Genomic DNA, 17,726 nt, shown 5'->3' with positions numbered 1-17,726 from the left:
CCGGAGTCTGTGACCCCGTGGGAGATCCACCAATTCTTATTTAAGTAATCCCTAGGGGGACTCGAACTCACGGTCTCAAGATCAAGGGTCGCATGCTCTGTCACATGAGCTAGCCAAGCGTCCCGGCAATCCGCCAGCTTTTGAAATGGCAGGAAAAATGCCAGATGGAGGCTCTGCAGTGCGGGGTCCTCAGCTTTCATCAGGTTCAGGCCAGTTGAAGGCTGGAAGGTGGGGAGTATTCTCAGGCGATGAGGGGTGAGCAAAGGCCAGGTACATGGGGGGCCTCTCCCTTCCACGGGCCCTCACCTCTGCTGGAGAGAGCTTAGGGAGAGGGGAACCCCTAGAGGAGGGGAAAGCTAGTGTCTCCAGGGCTGGGAGGGGCAGCAGGTCATGGGGTGGGGTCCTGCTAACCAGAAGCATGCTGCCCTGTAAAAGATGCGGGTTCACAGGAGAATTATTATTTTCTTCCACTACAATCCAATTAAACTCTACGTATTAGGAACAGACCTTTGCCCCTGCCTACAGCTCAGCCAGGTGGGGGTGAAATAGCCCTGAGAGGAGATGAGAGGTGGTCAGCAGGGTCCCTTGGCTTCCTCCGCACCTAGTTACCCCTCCCCACCTCAGGGTGGAGAGAAGTGGGAACCTCCTCCAGGCATATGGTCATTCCACCTCTCAGCAGAATCTCCTCTCTGCAGGGGACTGAGACAAAGTGCCGGGCCAAACTGAACAGTGGCCGCTTGAGCAAAGCCTCCCCTCAGGCAAAAGGCCTATGGTATGAAAGCAGAGGACTAGCTAGGGCTGATGGGAGGACTCAGTCGGAGAAGCTGTTCCTGCAAAGAGGCACCAGTCGGCTCTGCTGTCACCCAGTTTGAAAGATGAGTTTGGGTTAAGACCTAGGACTCCAAGACCACATAGAACCCACAAGGCTTAGAGTGAGAACTCAGTAGGTCTCTGGCACTCACCGCAGGCCAAGGTGGAGAGCGCTAGTCCTAGGGGGTCCCTGGGTGGCTCAGCTGTTTTGCGCCTTTCAGCCCAAGGCGTGATCCTGGAGTCTCGGATCGAATCCCACATGGGGCTCCCTGCACGGAGCCTGCTTCTCCTCTGCCTGTGTCTCTGCCCGCCCCCCATGAATAAATAAATAAATAATAAACAAACAAATAAAAGCTTTAAGAAAACAGCGCTAGGCCTGAAGGCGGACTGCCTGAACTTACCTCCCACCCCACCTCTCACCAGGTGTTCCACACTAAGTAAGTTGGTCAACCTTTTTGGGCTTCCAGTTCCCGCTTTGTAAGTGGAGCTATTAGCTCACCTCAGTGCTGCTGTAAGGAGCAAATGCTGCCCGAGCGCCCAGCACAGGGCCTGGCGCTGTGGACTCCTCTGCCAAGCCGGCCAGGGCAACCCCAGGGCTCCACGGCAGAACAAGAGAAGACCCACCTCGCTGGGGTTTTTCTGCTGAGGAGGATTAGGACGCGAAGAGGGAAGGACTGCAGCGGGGACCCCAGGCCGGCACACGGCTGGTACGTGCCCCGTCTGGGGAGGGCCAACCAGAATCGCGCGGAAGTCAGGGCAGGGGTACAGGCTAGCCACACTCTCAACTGCTGGCGGCCAGGACGGCGGCGACAGAACTACAACCTCCGTCAGAGACCAGGTGAACACAGGGACTCAGCTCCTAACCGCCGTGACCCAGCGCAGGCGGAGAGGCCTTCAGCTTGTCTGCGTCCTAGAGGGCACCACACCCCGAGGACGCGCGGGAAATGCCCACAGCGCATCGGGAGGCACAGGCCCCGCCCGCCCCAGCAGCGCCAGGCTGCACCTCCCGGGCGGCCACCAGGCTCCCTGCAGAGGGTTTTAAAAGACTAGGTCGCGGCCACAGGAAGCGAAGGGCCCAGCTGCTTGCTGGGCTGGGCAGCAGGGACAGGGTGGCGCCAGCCCAGGTGTGGAAGGAAATAATGGCTTAACAGCGGGTAACGACCCCATCAAAAGTTCTCTGGTGCGAAGTGGCTTCTGTACTTTGATTATATATAAATATAAAATCTGTATCTTAAAAGGTGTTTTTAAAAAAATTTTATTTAGTCATGAGAGACAGAGAAGCAGGTTCCCTGCAGGGAGCCCGATGCGGGACTCAGTCCTGGACCTCGGGGTCACGTCCTGAGCCGAAGGCAGACACTCCACCACCGAGCCACCCAGGCGTCCCAAATAAAAGGTTTTATACATAATGGAGTCACATGGGGTATATCATGGGCTACGCAATAGGGGATCCCCTTTAAGTTTCTACTTCATCAGAATGACTTTTCTTGCCCCCTCTCCATCCAAAACTGACCTACTTTTATTTAAAACAACTTGAATTTACACGAGAGATAAAAAGCTATGCTGGGGGTCACCTGGGTGGCTCCTTGGTTGAGCATCTGCCTTTGGCTCAGGTTGTGAGTCCGGGATCCTGGGATCAGACTCCCACATCAGGCTCCCTAAGGGGAGACTGCTTCTCCCTCTGCCTACGTCTCTACCCCCGTCTGTCTCTCATGAATAAATAAAGTCTTAACAACAAAAAGCTATGCTGAAGATAAGAGATAAAGAACTTACTTACTGTTCCTTGGAGATTATAAACACCAAAAAAATTAAGCAAATTATATACATCCACCGAAACATGGTAGGGGGGGTACTCTGGCCTCCAAAGGGGCTGGCCCATGCGTGAGACAAAGAGCCCCACACTCAGCCTCAGGCCACTAACACTCGGTCCAAAGAGCGGACTGCCAGGTTCTGAGTCTTGAGGCCTCGTTACCTGTTTTCCTGGGAGATGGGACTACGTGGACAGGACAAGAGCCAAGGGGTCACACATACCTTATCTTTTGTTACTTCTCACTGGAAACCACCAATTCAGAATTCTGGTCAAAAAGCCCTAGAATTAGTGGCTGAAGCTTTTACCTAAAATGGGTTTGCCGAACCCTCTGTCCAGAAATGGCCAGCAGCAGCAGCAGGTGTTTCACTAACACATCAACTTCCTATTCCCACTCCCTTGCACCTGCCCCTGCAGGGCTCTGTCCCTGCAGCTCGTGGACTCACCGGCCTCCCTCCCACAGGAGCTTCTCTGAGGCAAAATGGGCCCTGCCTGTCATCCTGCACTTGGCAGAATTCAAGGTACAGATCTCAGGCTTCACTGAACTGAGCCTCAGAGGACAGAACTTCCCACGAGCCCCTGCATCTCTAACCTCTGGTCACCCTTCTGCCACAGGGACCACTCCTAAGGTGGATCACGGGGCGAGCAGTCGTTCATCCACATTTGCTACTCACCCCTTTGGGGAGTTAGAAACCCACAGCAGGATTCACTCAATAATCCCACCATTTGCCAAGATCATCTTCCAAGTGCTGTCTCGAGAGGAAGTGGCCTCTGAGAATAGAGTGTGCCTCTGAAAGGCGACCAGGCCTGCACCCGAGGCCATGCGGACCCTCTGGGGCCCCCATTAAGCATAGATCACACGTGACGGAGTGTCTGGAGCACTTGTTAATCCGTTATGATTTATTAGCTGTACAGCAGTAGATCCTCCTCCCCAGCTTTCAACCCCATTACATATTTTATTACAGGTCTCATGTTGGCGTCCTAAAATAATGAAAAATATCACACAGTACAGCTAAGTACAAAATGCATCAACCTAGAGTCTGATAGCTAACTGATGGCTCTTTTAAAAGCAATACACAGAAGAAAAAAGTGTTTGAAATCAGCAAGACTGAGGCTCTCTAAAAAACACATTTCAAACATGTGACAGTTCATGTGCAAGAATCATTTTTAGTTGGTTTTGTTTCACATTATTATTGTTTATTATTTTTATTTTTTTGCAGATCCAAAGTTTAAATTACTGACCTAGTGAAATTTTCTGGCCCAGCTTTTAAGGGCTGCTGTGACCCACTCATAATCACCCTTCTGCTTGAACAGAGGAGTCATAAAACACAAAATTCAGCTACAAACAGAGCAAAGAAAATGTAGATGGGAAATCATAACTGAAAGTTAATTGTACAAGGTTCAAATGCTGGCTCCATGGGCTGGAAATCACGATCTTCCACGTGGGTGTCCATCACTAGCGGGCAGCAGTCTGGGTGCCATTCTGCTACATGATTGTGATCCAATTCCTTGTCAACATTTACACACTACAGAGTCTGTGGTAACTTAATTTGCAAGTAATTAAAATGCTGGGTTTTCTTACACTGCACTTCTTTTCAACCTCTTAATTAATGGAAAAGATTAAAATGTAAAAAAAGTTATTTACAAGCTTGACCATACCAGAAACTTTGCCAAGAAAGAGGCAAAGCCTTCAGGACAGACACCGACTGCAGCATGCCGTACTACTGGTGTGCAGCTGGCTCCGAGCAAAGGGAGTCAGGGAGAAGCAGAAGCAAAAATCAGTTTAAAAGTGTAAGTCCTTCCCAGTCTGCATTTACAATTAAAAACTCTCCTGGGAAGAAGACCTAGAACTCTGGGAAACCCGGTGGCCATTCTGGAGTGGTTTACCATAGCAAGAGAGAGGGTTCAATGTCTCTGTTTCCATCTAAGAAAACCAGTTAGGCATCAAGACTGTCCTCAGCACTTCATAGTAAACCCTTGGGGACTCAGAACATTCCATGATTTGCTAACATCAAACAGCAAGTTCTAGTAAAATCACATTTTCCTAACATCATCCTTGAAGTTTTAGTTCGCAGTATGTTTGGTAAAATGGTGTAAAATGATGCTTTTCCCAAAGCCAAAAGAAGAAAGAAGGGAGAAAAATTAAGATGCGGGCCGTTTAAACACAGCCCAGAGCAGTCTTGGCGATGAGCAAGGCCCCGCCATCACCGGTCCATCATGCTGAGGATCATCTCGGGCGTGAGGTCTCCGTTGGGGGCGTCTGTGGCAGCTGGTTGAGCCTCCTCTTCCTCCCCCTCTACGGGCTCTGCATCTGGCTCTTTTTTGACTTCAACTATAATGTTCTCAATTGCACCTGTATTCTGATCTTCCACTTGGATGATGGCTGTTGCTGGCAAGAAAGAGCATGAACAAAACAAATGCTCCATTAAAGCCCCTGTAGATTGCAAGGGTCCTGTCAGACTCGACACTAAATGAATGTCAGCAGTGTAGTAAAGCCTTAGCAGCAGAGCAAGTAAAAAACGACGTAATGATCGAAAATACTGCCATTCATAAAGCCCCAAAACGGTAGAAACTATCAAAGAACTAAATGCTGACATTCATCTTCACATGCCTCCCAAATTCCATATTAAAGGCCTTAGTTTTACTTAATGTCATAATATTGAGCTTTGCACTAGTATGAGATAGGCAAAAGACGCCGAAAGCATGTGACTAAGAATACCTCACCATGTGTGTGGCGCAGGGCTGTTAGAGGTGAACCGCCTATAGCAAGAACAGCCATCTCAGATCCTGAAGCCTCCCACACCCAGAGCCCTCCACCAGTATTTTCATTCTGGTGTGTGCAGGTGAAATGGCTCCAAGGGTCTATCTATAGTCAACCAACACCCTGCTCCCCTGCAACAGACATCTATCTACACATGAGACTCCGGGAGTACAATAAAAACTAGATTAAATCATGCATTTGTTAAAGAAAAATGCTGCTGGCTTTCAGGATATCCACAGCAACAAGGAGCAGAACACAGACCCAAGTGCCCCAGGGCCTGCTGTCACAAAGGTCGAGGCTAATACAAGACTGCTGCCCACTGCCATTAGTAGTGTGAGGTGGTGAGAAACACCTCCACTGTGTCCTCTCCCAAATCAAAAGGCCAGCACTTGAATCCACAGGCCTGGAATTCTTAGGAGAATGGATCATAGCACAGAAACTGCTTTATCCTTCTTCCTTTAAAATTAGGCTATTTTGCGATCATTACCATATCACTTCTGCCAGAGGGGCTAGGACTTTGATTGTTTTGCAAAAACCCTCCCACATTAAAAGTACCCATCTTGTAGAACAGGAGTACCCTTCTACCCTGGACTACTTCTCCCTGAAGCAGAATAGGCTCCCTGGGTCTTCCTCACATAGTTTCCAGTAAAAACTAAATAGTAAGTTCCTAACAGTTTGTTCCTGGTGTTCTTAACTTGTTCTCAAGGCTTAGTTCCCATCATCCCCCAAAACAAGGGCCTGGGCCAGCTCCTCCAGCATGTTGGGGGGAGGGTGCCACCCTCCAGGCTACTGAGCTGAGACAAGTAACTTACGCTGGTTCTGTTTGGGCTGGTTGGTTCTGCCAGGAGGACGTCCTCTCCGCTTCTTGGCAGGTGGTGGGGCTGGGGTCACAGGCTGAGGTTCTGGCTCGGGTTCAATTTCCACAGCAGGTTCTTCCTCGTCCTCATTGTCATCCAGGTCTGGCTCAGCATTTTCTTCTCATGAAATCAGAAATAACAGGTGGGGAGCCAGGGAAAAGTATGGTAGAAGAAAAATATGACAGATCCACACAAAACCACATATTCTGTTAAGTCTAATTATGTATTTTTATCAAAGAAGTCCGTTTAAAAATACTTTTGCTAGAAAATTTTTGCTATTTACCTTGACAAGAATAAATTGGTATTGTGCTAACAATAATATGCAAATTGACCTGAAGACTACTATTCCTATATTACTCTTTTCTCTTAGCTTTAGACATTAAAATATTGAATTTCAAATTAAGCGGCAAATCCATCATGCTCCAGATACATAACAATGCCAATGTTTAAGTTGAAAACATATGTTCCTTCTATTATGCAAGGATAAAGCAGGTTACTAAGCCTAAGGACCCTTGAAGATGTGCCCCTGATTGATTCTGAGTAGGCAGGTGTATGTGTGTGTGTGTGGGTGTGTGTGAGACATAAGTTCCTAGAGTTCTTCTAGGACTATAATTGATGGTTTTCTTTTCTTTTTTTTTTTAATATTTTCTTTTTTCTTAAAGATTTTATTTGTTTATTCATGAGAGAAACAGAGAGAGGGGGACAGAGACACAGGCAGAGGAGAAGCAGGCTCCATGCAGGGAGGCTGACGTGGGACTCGATCCTGCGTCTCCAGGATCGCATCCCAGGCTGAAGGCGGTGCTAAACCGCTGAGCCACCTGGGCTGCCTTTCTTTCTTTTTTTTTTTTTTAAAGATTTATTTGAGACAGACAGACTGGGGGGTGGAGGTGGGGGGTCGGGAGGGTGGGGGGGTGGAACAGAGGGAGAGGCAGACAGAATCATAAAGCAGATTCTGCACTGAGGAGGGAGCCTGATGTAGGGCTCAATCCTAGGACTCTGAGATCATGACCGGAGTGGAAATCCAAAGTAAGCCACTCAAACGACTGAGTCACCCAGGTGCCCCCTGAGGATTTTTTTAAGGCCAAATTTTTGGACTTAATTTTTTTTTTATTTATTTTTTAATTTATTTTTTAATTTTTATTTATTTATGATAGTCACACACAGAGAGAGAGAGGCAGAGACATAGGCAGAGGGAGAAGCAGGCTCCATGCACCGGGAGCCCGATGTGGGATTCGATCCCAGGTCTCCAGGATCGCGCCCTGGGCCAAAGGCAGGAGCCAAACCGCTGCGCCACCCAGGGGTCCCTTTGGACTTAATTCTTAACTATGCCAGATTTAATGAGTCATTTTTTTTTTTTAAAGACTTCTCTTTTTTTGTTAAGATTTTATTTATGAGAGAGAGAGAGAGAGAGAGAGAGAGAGAGAGAGAGAGAGGGAGAGGGACGCAGGCAGAGGGAGAAGCAGGCTCCATGCAGGGAGCCTGATGTGGGACTTGATCCCAGGTCTCCAGGATCACGCCCTGGGTGGAAGGCAGGCACTAAACCGCTGAGCCACCAGGGCTGCCCCCCCACCTTTTTAAGGTTTTATCTATTTGAGAGAAAGCAAGAGAGTGAGCATGAGTGGGGGTTGGAAGGAGGCAGGAGGGAGAGGAAGAGGCACACTCCCCACTCAGCAGGGAGCCCAATATAGGGCTTGATCCCAGGACCCTGAAATCATGACCTGAGCTTAAGGCAGATGCTTAACCCACTAAGCCACCCAGGAGCCCCTCAATGGGTCATTCTTAACTCCCTAATTTTCTCCCTGATGCCATCATCATATAAAAGGAGACAGGACTATTGTATAAAGAATACCGACAGGGACGCCTGGGTGGCTCAGCAGTCTGACCTGCCTTTGGCTCAGGGCGTGACCCTGGAGTCCCAGGATCCAGTCCCACGTCGGGCTCCCTGCATAGAGCCTGCTTCTGCCTCTGCCTGTGTCTCTGCCTCTCTCTCTCTCTCATGAATAAATAAAATCTAAAAAAAAAAAAAAAGAAAAAAAAAAACCCACCTGGCAAAGGGATGCCTGGGTGGCTCAGTGGTCGAGCGCCTGCCTTTGGCCCAGGATCAAGGCCCACATCGGGCTCCCTGCAAGGAGCCCGCTTCTCTCTCTGCCTATGTCTCTGCCTCTGTCTGTGTCTCTCATGAATGAATGAATGAATGAATGAATACATACATACATACATACATACATACATTTAAAAAAAAATCTTAAAAAAAAAAAAAAAAAAAAAAAAGGAAGGGCAGCCTGGGTGGCTCAGCAGTTTAGCGCTGCCTTCAGTCCAGGGCCTGATCCTGGAGACCCGGGATCGAGTCCCACATTGGGCTCCGGCATGAAGCCTGCTTCTCCCTCTGCCTGTGTCTCTGCCTCTCTCTTTCTCTCTCTCTCTCTCTCTCTCTCTCTCTGTGTCCCTCATGAATAAATAAATAAAATCTTAAAAAAAAAAAAAAAAGAATACTGACAAGCAGCTTTGAATCCCTTACTAGGTGTGTGACCTGGGACAATGACCACAGTGAAGCTCAGTTTCCTGATATCATCTCTAAAGCACCTCCAATCTACTTACTAGTGATTTGAAGATCAAAAGGATTGAACTACAATGCATGTAATCATGCTCTGAAACTTACACTCTACTACACAGACACAGCTCTTGTTTGCACCATGCATCAGTTTTAAGTTTCTCTATTATTCCATTTAGGCTTCATTATTTCATTTAGTAAGAGATGTTACCCTCATTGTATAGAAAAAGTGACAAGCTAAATGATTTAAGGCACAGCTACACCACAGCAGCCAGAATCCAACCTCTGGCCTCGGTCTAGGGCGGTTTTGCTGCCTGGCCCTGGAGGCAGCTGAGGAGATCCTGCTATCCCCCTCACCCTTGCCATGGCACACAAAGTATCCTCCCTGCCTTCCTCTGAGAAACACAGGTTATGCCCTCTTTCTCAGAACTAGACATATTTGAAATCTGGGAATAAACACCTCATCTCCAGGAAAAAAATGCCTTATTTGTCAAATCTTAAGTGAAAATGTGGGGAACATACTGGTATGTGGCAGTGTGTTAAGAACGAGAAAAAAAAAAAAAGAAAAAAAAGAACGAGATGCTTCCTTCTTGAACTATTTAAGCCCCCTATTGCCTAAGTTGGCCCAGTGCCTAGAAAACCAAACAAATTCAGTCAGAAGTGTGTGTGTGGGGGGGGAGGTACACAAAGAAGGTTAATAGGGTCAAAGGCTTATTGGCTTGGAGACATTCTGGCAAAAAGCCTTGAAAATAGCAGTATATTCTGCTGGTCAATCTCTGCAGATGGCCAACAAGCAGAACATCTGGGAGAAGACAAATATGACTGTGTGGCCTTGGTCAGCAGAGGGATGGAAAGCCCAGAATTTCTGGGTTGATAAAAAAGACACTAGGTATAAGGCCTAGAATCCAAGTGTGCCCTAAAGCCAGCAATGCCAAAGACAAAAGAAGGAATTGCAAGCAAGCAAGCAAAAAAAAAAAAAAAAGGAATTGCAGATATCTATTAGGAACTATCAGTAAAGATACGTCATCAGAGCTGAAAGATGTTCTGGCGACGCATAATTAGGCAGTGAAGCTGATCTTACTAGGAGATGAACCACAAAAGTCAACAAGGTAGTACTATAACCAAGAAGGCTAAGGGCCAAAATCTGTGGCAGTTAGGAGGCTCTGCAACTAGAAGCACCTACAAAGAGATCCTCAGCTCAAAGTTACCTGTGGATCTCTGGTAGCACTTAAGGACTGTGATTTTCCCCCAAAACTCCCAATAGTCCATTCGTTAATTTCTTGGCCATCCCCCCTTGGGATCCCACAATGGGGTGTGTGTGTGTGTTTATTTTTTTTTATTTTTTTTTTTTTTAAATTTATTTATTTATGATAGTCACAGAGAGAGAGAGAGGCAGAGACACAGGCAGAGGGAGAAGCAGGCTCCATGCACCGGGAGCCCGATATGGGATTCGATCCCGGGTCTCCAGGATCGCGCCCTGAGCCAAAGGCAGGTGCCAAACCGCTGCGCCACTCAGGGATCCCGTGTGTGTGTGTTTAAATGATTATTTACTTACTTGGTGGTGGTGGGGTCGGTGGTGATGATGATGGGGTGTGAGCAGGGAGGAGGGGAAGAGGAAGAGGGAGAAGCAGGCTCCCTACTGAGCAGGGAGCCCAACACAGGGTTCCATCCCAGGACCCTGAGATCACGACCTGAGTCAAAGGCAGATGCCCAACCCACTGAGCTATCCAGGCACCCCAGTAGAGTATAGTGTGGTTTTAAAAAGTTAAGTAAACCGACATTTTCAAGGAGGCATGTTTACTGAAAACCCAGCGAAGATAATGATTAAAATAGATTTTCTGGAAAAGGCAGCAAAAAAATAAATTACTCTTATGCTTTACTAGATGAATATTCTCCCAGAAAAAGGTAAAGTTCTAACCAGAAAAGGCTTTATTAAAATAAAACACACAAAAACTAAAAGAGACTTTGTTACAGATATAAATACAAAAAAAAAAACAAAAACCTTAGTGCTTTCATGAGCAAGTTATAGACAAAATCAACAGAGACTGAAGTTTTCAAATATGTTCAATCTTCAAAATTTTTAATCCCTCCCCATTATTACTAACAATGCAAAAGACGAAACAAGGAGCTTTAGAAACACATAAAGCACCATCTATAAACTTGCCAGTCTGATGGTACTTCTGGGGAAGTGTATTCCCCAAAACAAAACCCCTTACATATATCTTTTACCATAAAAAGCTTAAATCTTTAGTCACAGATGTGCTCTCTCAACTACTTGGCCAGTAGCCCAAGCATTCACATTACAGAGCCTAATACCATGAAATGAGCGTGTACAATCAAATGTGACTCCTCCGTTACTGACACTCTTGTTCTACCTCCCTCTTCATGAGTCTAGCACCTCAAAGAATACCTTCTGCCTGGATTTCATGACTAGAAGTAAAAAAACACCCCCGAAAGCATCAATGGTAGGAAAACAGGCAAAGTGTTACATTATAAAATGGAGAGATTAAGGTAGGAAGAGAAAGGCTGACCTTCATGGATTTGATCAACACATCTCAAGGCTAGGCTGACACAGGCAGTCAAACCAGAAGTTGGTCAAGATGCTTAAGAAACCTTCTTCATGTCCATAAATTCATTGCTCAAATCTAGACCAGCTTCCTAAATGTAAAAGTTATGAACATAGAAAAGAAGCTCTGCTGGCCTTAGAATATCACTAATCTGAGATAAATGAGTTGAGATACTACTTTTGCTTTGGCTGTAAGTGAACATATAACATATAAGATACTACCAAGCAATGGAACACCAGGAGGAAAAAAACTTCCCCAGAAACAAACTAGCTGCTGCTGTAAATATGTAACTGGTATTAGAAAGACTAGAGGGTATATATAAAGGAAGTAAGAGTAATGACCTCTCTATCCCAGTATATGCATACATCAATGTACTGGCGACTGGGCACCAAAATCTACCACGGGTAACAAAATCAAGAAATAAGTTACTCACCACTGTCAGAGGAGTCTTCTTTTTTGGAACGCATCTTTCTTTTTCTGCCACGTTTACTCTTCTTTGTCTCCCCACCATTTTCCCCTTCTACGCCATCTGGACCAGCGCAATTGTCAGCATGTCTTGCCATGGTATTCTAATGAAAGAAACAAAATCTTCACTTATGTTACCAAAAAAAGCTGGTATCAGAAGTTAGAAGTTCTCTTATCTTAGTTTAATAAAATAAAAATTTGGGGTATTCATATTAAGTCTGAATGTTCCAGTATGTACTAATAAGCATATCCTGAACAAGCCTTCCTCATTCAAGGGAAATGGTCTCCATCTGGAAGGGGAAAGAGAAGGAAGGGAGAGAGAGAGGGAGAAAAAAAAGAGGCCCTCCAAAGAGGAGGGTGGGTCCTCTCAGCAGCCTGCAGGCAGGAGGAACACCGGAAACTGAGACCAGCTCCCTGTCCTGTGCAGACATAACATTGGCCCAAGGGAAGATCCAAGACAGACCTATTCACAGATACTGAGTCCCCCTTCAGCAGAAGGGTTCACACACACATATAGAAAACCTTCAAGTGAGTATAAGAGGCCTTTCCAAATGATAAGGCATCTCTGTGCTTATAACCAACCGGCCTGCTTTGCAGTGGAAGATCAAGAACATGCTACTAAGAACCACGATAAGGGAAGTAAAGTTCTGACTCTTACCCGGCGTGTAAATGTTTTTCCACACTTAGAACAGACAAAGGCCGCAGGGACAAAGTTGGGGTCATGATAGCGTTTGAAGTGCATGTCGAGGAGCTGTTTCTGGCGGAAGGTCTTGTCGCAGTGGCTGCAGGCATAAGGCTTCTCCCCGGTGTGTGTACGCTTATGCATGATCATGTGCCTCTCCTTAAAGACAGTGGGTGAAGGAAGAGGCCTCAGAGCCTGTCATAGGGCTGCTACAACAGCCACCATTTGCATACATGTGGTTGACATTGACAGGCCTTTCTCTCTGAAGGATTTAGGCTTAAAACTGCTGTCCAGAGATTAAAGTTTTTTATTGGGGTGCAAAACTGCTTCCTTAAATCCCAGGACAGATATGCTCCCTCCTATTGGCTGCTTGTCTAGATCACCCGCCAGGCTCCAGTACCACATTCTTCCCTTCCCTCAGGCCCTGGACTTAATTTCCCAGTTCTGAGAAAGCAGCCATAGTTTGCCTGAGAGGGAGATAGGTTATAACTGAATAAAACATCAGCTGGAGACTGAAGTGATAAAATCAAGAAGTAAGACCTTTGGTGACATTCCTCATAAATCAGTTTAAAAATACCATCTTTAAAAATAGCGTATAAGGAATCTAAAAACCCTCTGATAAAAATCTAACACCGATGAGGAGTCAACTGCTTTCAAACTATGAAGGTCTCTACCTGTCTGCAAGCATAATCACACTGGTCACACTTAAAGCGCTTCTCGTTCTTGTGTGACTTCTGATGCTGGATGAGGGCATAGCGCTCATGAAACACAGCATCGCAGTATCGACATTTCTTGCCTTGCTCAATATAGGAATGCTGCTTTCTCAAGTGGACACCTGAAAGCAAAACATAAAGCCCAGTTTAACTTGTGACAACACAAACAAGCATTAATTAATTAATTAATTAAAATTTTATTTATCCATGAGAACAGAGAGAGAGAGAGAGAGAGAGGCAAAGACACAGGCAGAGGGAGAAACAGGCTTCATGCAAGGAGACTGACGTGGGATTTGATCCCAAGTTTCCAGTATCAGGCCCTGGGCTGAAGGCAGTGCTAAACCGCTTGAGCCACCTGGGCTGCCCACAAACGAGCATTTAAACAAGTTAATAATTCATTCTTCTCTGCTTCTTAAAATAATTACTCTGGGTGCTGTCCTGAAAGTGAATTAAAAGGTGAAAAAGAGGGCAGAAAAGTAGCACACGTGAAGAGATGAGCACTGGGTGTTATATGCTGGCAAAAATTTAAATAAATAAAAATAAAAGACGAGGGCAAAAATAAATAAATAAAATAAATAAATAAATAAATAAATAATTAATTAATTAATTAATTAATTAATTAATAAAAGACGAGGGCAGTCCAGTGGCTCAGCAGTTTAGCACTGCCTTCAGCCCAAGGCATGATCCTGGAGACCCGGGATCGAGTCCCACGTCGGGCTCCCTACATGGAGTTTGCTTCTCCCTCTGCCTGTGCCTCTGTCTCTCTCTCTCTTGTCTCTCATGAATAAATACAATCTTTAAAAAAAAAAAAAAGATGAAAAAAACAATAGAAGTGGAAAGACTGGTTAAGATATGGAATCAGGACAGGTAAGAGAAGATGGTGGCTTGGAAGAAGCAGGGAGAACTGATAAGAAACCCAGAAAGTAGCATCAATAGGATTTATTCACTGAATTCAGATCAAGAAAAAAGGTGGGTGTCAGAGACAACCTTCAGGTTTTGGGGTTTGAAAGTCAAAACCAAGTAGGCAGTTGGGGCCATTTGCTGCGACAACAAACAGTGGAAAAGGACTAATGTCCTCTGTTTTTGGGGAAAGGGAACATGTGGGTTTTAGACCCTCTTGAACATGTTAAATATGAAAAGCCAATGATATCAAAGTGAGGATAAGGATGGCAAGGGCTAGATAAGCCTAGCTCAAAGGAAAGATTTAGAATAGAAACTGTAGTTACAAAGAAAAAAAACCAAACAAACTATAGTTACTAGGATTTAAATTAGACCATAGGAGCTGATGAAATCACTAAGATAAAGAAAGAGTATGGGTCATGCTTTAGGAAAACTAAGAGGTAAGGGCAATGGGAGGAAAAAGGTTTAAAACAAGAAACAAGAAAAGGCGGAGAAAGAAGAGTCAGAGAAGAAAGCCAACAGGATATAGTGCCATGGAAACCAAGAGAAGAAAGTGTTTCAAGGAGGATGGCACAGCTTGCTATAAAGAACACTCTACAGAGATCAAGAAAGATGGTAAATGGAATGTTTCCCGCATTAAGCAATGTGGTATTTAGTGATTTTAGGAAATGTCACTGTACAGAATGGGGTGTAAGCTAGATGGGAAGACAATCAGAAACTGAGGAAGGAGAACTGTGAAGGATAGAACTCTTATCTCCTTACCTGCCAATCCTCATAAAAAGTCAAACCTAAACACCGAAGTAACATAAAGTAAAATAATAAAATAAAATAATAAGCGAGCTAAAGATAAGTCCTAGAGATCTACTGTATACCATAATTCTCCTAGTTTATTTTTTAAAATCCTTTTTAAAAATCTTTTATTTATTTATGAGAGACGCAGAGAGAGAGAGAGAGAGAGAGAGAGAGAGAGGCAGAGACATAGGCAGAAGGAGAGGCAGGCTCCATGCAGGAAGCCTGATGTGGGACTTGATTCCGGGACTCCAGGATCACGCCTTGAGCTAAAGGCAGGCATTCAGTCGCTGAGCCACCCAAGCATCCCCTATTTTTTAAAATCTTAAAAAAAAAAAAGGGGGGGGGGGTGGGTGGATGCCTAGGTGGCTCAGCCGTTGAGCATCTGCCTTTGGCTCAGGGTGTGATCCTGGTTTGGGGATCGAGTCCCACATCAGGCTCCCTGTGGAAAGCCTGCTTCTCTAACTCTGCCTGTGTCTCTGCCTCTCTCTGTGTCTCTCATGAATAAATAAATAAAATCTTTAAAAAAAAAAGTTCATTTTTAAGTAATCTCTATGCCCAACATGGGGCTCGAACTCACAAACCTGAGATCAAGTGTCACACGCTCTACCAACTGAGCCAGCCAGGCGCCACTAATTCCCATAGTTTATAATACTGTGTTACACATTAGAAACTCGCTAAGATGCTAGATTTTAAGTGTTCTTTTTTTTTTTTAAGGTCTTAAGTGTTCTTAACAAAAAAAATTTAATTAAATTTTAAAAATAGCAATAAAAGTTTCTATGTACAAAAATTTTCAAGTTGGGATGTCTGGGTGGCTCAGGGGTTGAGCATCTGTCTTCAGCTTAGGGCATGATCCCGGAGTCCCATGATCGAGTCCCACATCAGGCTCCCTATTGGGAGCCTGCTTCTCCCTCTGCCTGTGTCTCCACCTCTCTGTGTGTCTGTTAAGAATAATTTAAAAAATCTTAAAAAAAATATATTTCCAGGTTTCCAGATTATGTTTTAACAGGAAAAATTAGAGACTTAAAGAAAAAAACAGTCAAACCTAGACAGGGAAGATTTTTTCTTTAAGACAGGAGAAATAAAAGCATGTTTAGAGTTGAGGAGAAAGATCTAGGAAAGAAAGCATAAAGAGTTAAGGAGGCAGTACATGACAATATAAATGCTGCAAAGGCAAGAGAGTAGGATCAAGGCACAAATAAGAGTAATGTCAACTTTCTTGTAGCAAATGGGCAAAGAGAAGATGACTGCAGATAGGTTTGTAGGTTTGATAACAGGAATTTAGGAGTTCCAATCTGTTGCCTTTACTTTTTTTATGAAGTAGGAAAAGAGGTCACTTACTGAGACCAGGGAGGTAGAAGGAAAAGGGGAGGAAGGATTAGAGGCTTAAACAAAGTTCAGGTGATTCACCCAACTTTGAATCATTGCATGGTGTCTCTCACATAGCAGGCACCCAAACATTTGTGGAATGAATGAATGACTGAACTCAGTGAGAAAAATGGGAACATACCTGACAAAGACAAATAGCTGGGCTGCCCAAGAACAATGTAAGCTTAGCTGCATGTGGGATCATGAACTTATGTGGCTACTGATCTGCTTCACTCAGAGTGATATCAAAACAGACTTAAAGAGGACCAATTCTGGGGAATGGAAGTGAAGGAAGGCTTTTCTTTCTTACTCTCTACACATGTGCAGCATTATATGAAAGCCTTTCATACATGCATATATTATTTCAAATAATTTTTAGGTTTCAACTTCCCCTTCTAGTCCTGCGATAGGCCTATCAGTCTAAAAGTGCTTATGAAATACTTGTAACAATTGGGTAATTATTTTTCCTATATATCAGGTGGGGGAAAAAAAGCAGTATTTGGAGGTGAATCTTGACTCTAGTAAGTCAGTCTCCAAAGTCCATGCTTTCCTGTGTCACAAAGTGATAAATTTTAATTATATAATTAGCGTGCAATCAGGCCTGCTTTAAAGAAGGAACACAAACTTCTTTGGGATTGGTTTTGGAAGGTAATGTTCCTTATTATGTAGGACCTAAGGGGTATCATGCAAGTAGTTATTTGCATAATCCAAGATATTTGCATAATAAAAGTGAATAATTTTTAAAATTTGGATAATCCAGACAGTGGCCTAATAGCTTAGATCCACTGCCATGAGATATTACTATTATTATTATTTTTAAAAGATTTATTTATTCATGAGAGACAGAGAAAGAGAGAATGAGAGAGAGAGGCAGAGGCATAGTCCCCACAGGGAGCCTGATGCAGGACTCAATCCCAGGCCCCTAGGATCATGACCTAAGCCAAAGACAGCCACTCAACCACTGAGCCATTCAGGTGACCCTGCCATGAGATATTAATTTAGTTTCTGTACCATAATAATAGTAAAACTCATTCAATTATCAGAGGACACTGACTCTTAAATCTTGTTTGTTTGTTTTTAAGATTTTTATGTATTTATTCATGAGAGACAGAGACGCAGAGACAGGCAGAGAGAGGGAGAAGCAGGCTGTGGAGAGCCTGATGCAGGACTTGATTCCAGGATCCTGGGATCACGATCTGAGCCAAAGGCAGATGCTCAACTACTGAGCCACTCAGGCATCCCCCTCTTAAATCCTTGTAACAAAGTCCTCTTAACAGCACAGTAGGATTAACAAGTGACCCGTGGGTCTTATGTGGAGCCCAAAATCCTCTGCTTCCAACTCATGGTTTCACCTTAAACGTGTATTAGATGTTAAAGAGAAATAAAAACACTTATACCGGGGGATCCCTGGGTGGCGCAGTGGTTTAGCGCCTGCCTTTGGCCCAGGGCACGATCCTGG

The 17,726-nt window shown here is 44.8% G+C and overlaps 1 protein-coding gene across 5 annotated transcripts in view; it reads right to left on the bottom strand.

Annotated features, from left to right (window-relative positions):
• Window positions 1–3,493: 3,493 nt before the first annotated feature.
• CTCF (CCCTC-binding factor) overlaps window positions 3,494–17,726 on the bottom strand; it is a 57,123-nt gene continuing 42,890 nt past the window's right edge. For 4 of the 5 annotated variants that reach the window (XM_055306924.1, XM_055306922.1, XM_055306923.1 and 1 more), the window contains 5 exons: window positions 13,172–13,332; window positions 12,474–12,656; window positions 11,784–11,919; window positions 6,188–6,349; window positions 3,494–5,003 (listed from right to left, as the gene is read on the bottom strand). In XM_055306924.1, the coding sequence (XP_055162899.1) occupies window positions 4,819–5,003; window positions 6,188–6,349; window positions 11,784–11,919; window positions 12,474–12,656; window positions 13,172–13,332 (827 nt within the window). In that variant the 3' untranslated portion in view covers window positions 3,494–4,818. The remainder of the gene's footprint in view (window positions 5,004–6,187; window positions 6,350–11,783; window positions 11,920–12,473; window positions 12,657–13,171; window positions 13,333–17,726) is intronic. The other variant, XM_055306926.1, reaches the window with a different exon arrangement.

Source organism: Nyctereutes procyonoides, unplaced genomic scaffold, assembly GCF_905146905.1.
Source record: "Nyctereutes procyonoides isolate TBG_1078 unplaced genomic scaffold, NYPRO_anot_genome, whole genome shotgun sequence".
NCBI lineage: Eukaryota > Metazoa > Chordata > Mammalia > Carnivora > Canidae > Nyctereutes > Nyctereutes procyonoides.
Note: the sequence above shows the minus strand (reverse complement) of the source record. Positions and strands in the feature narration are given on the sequence as shown.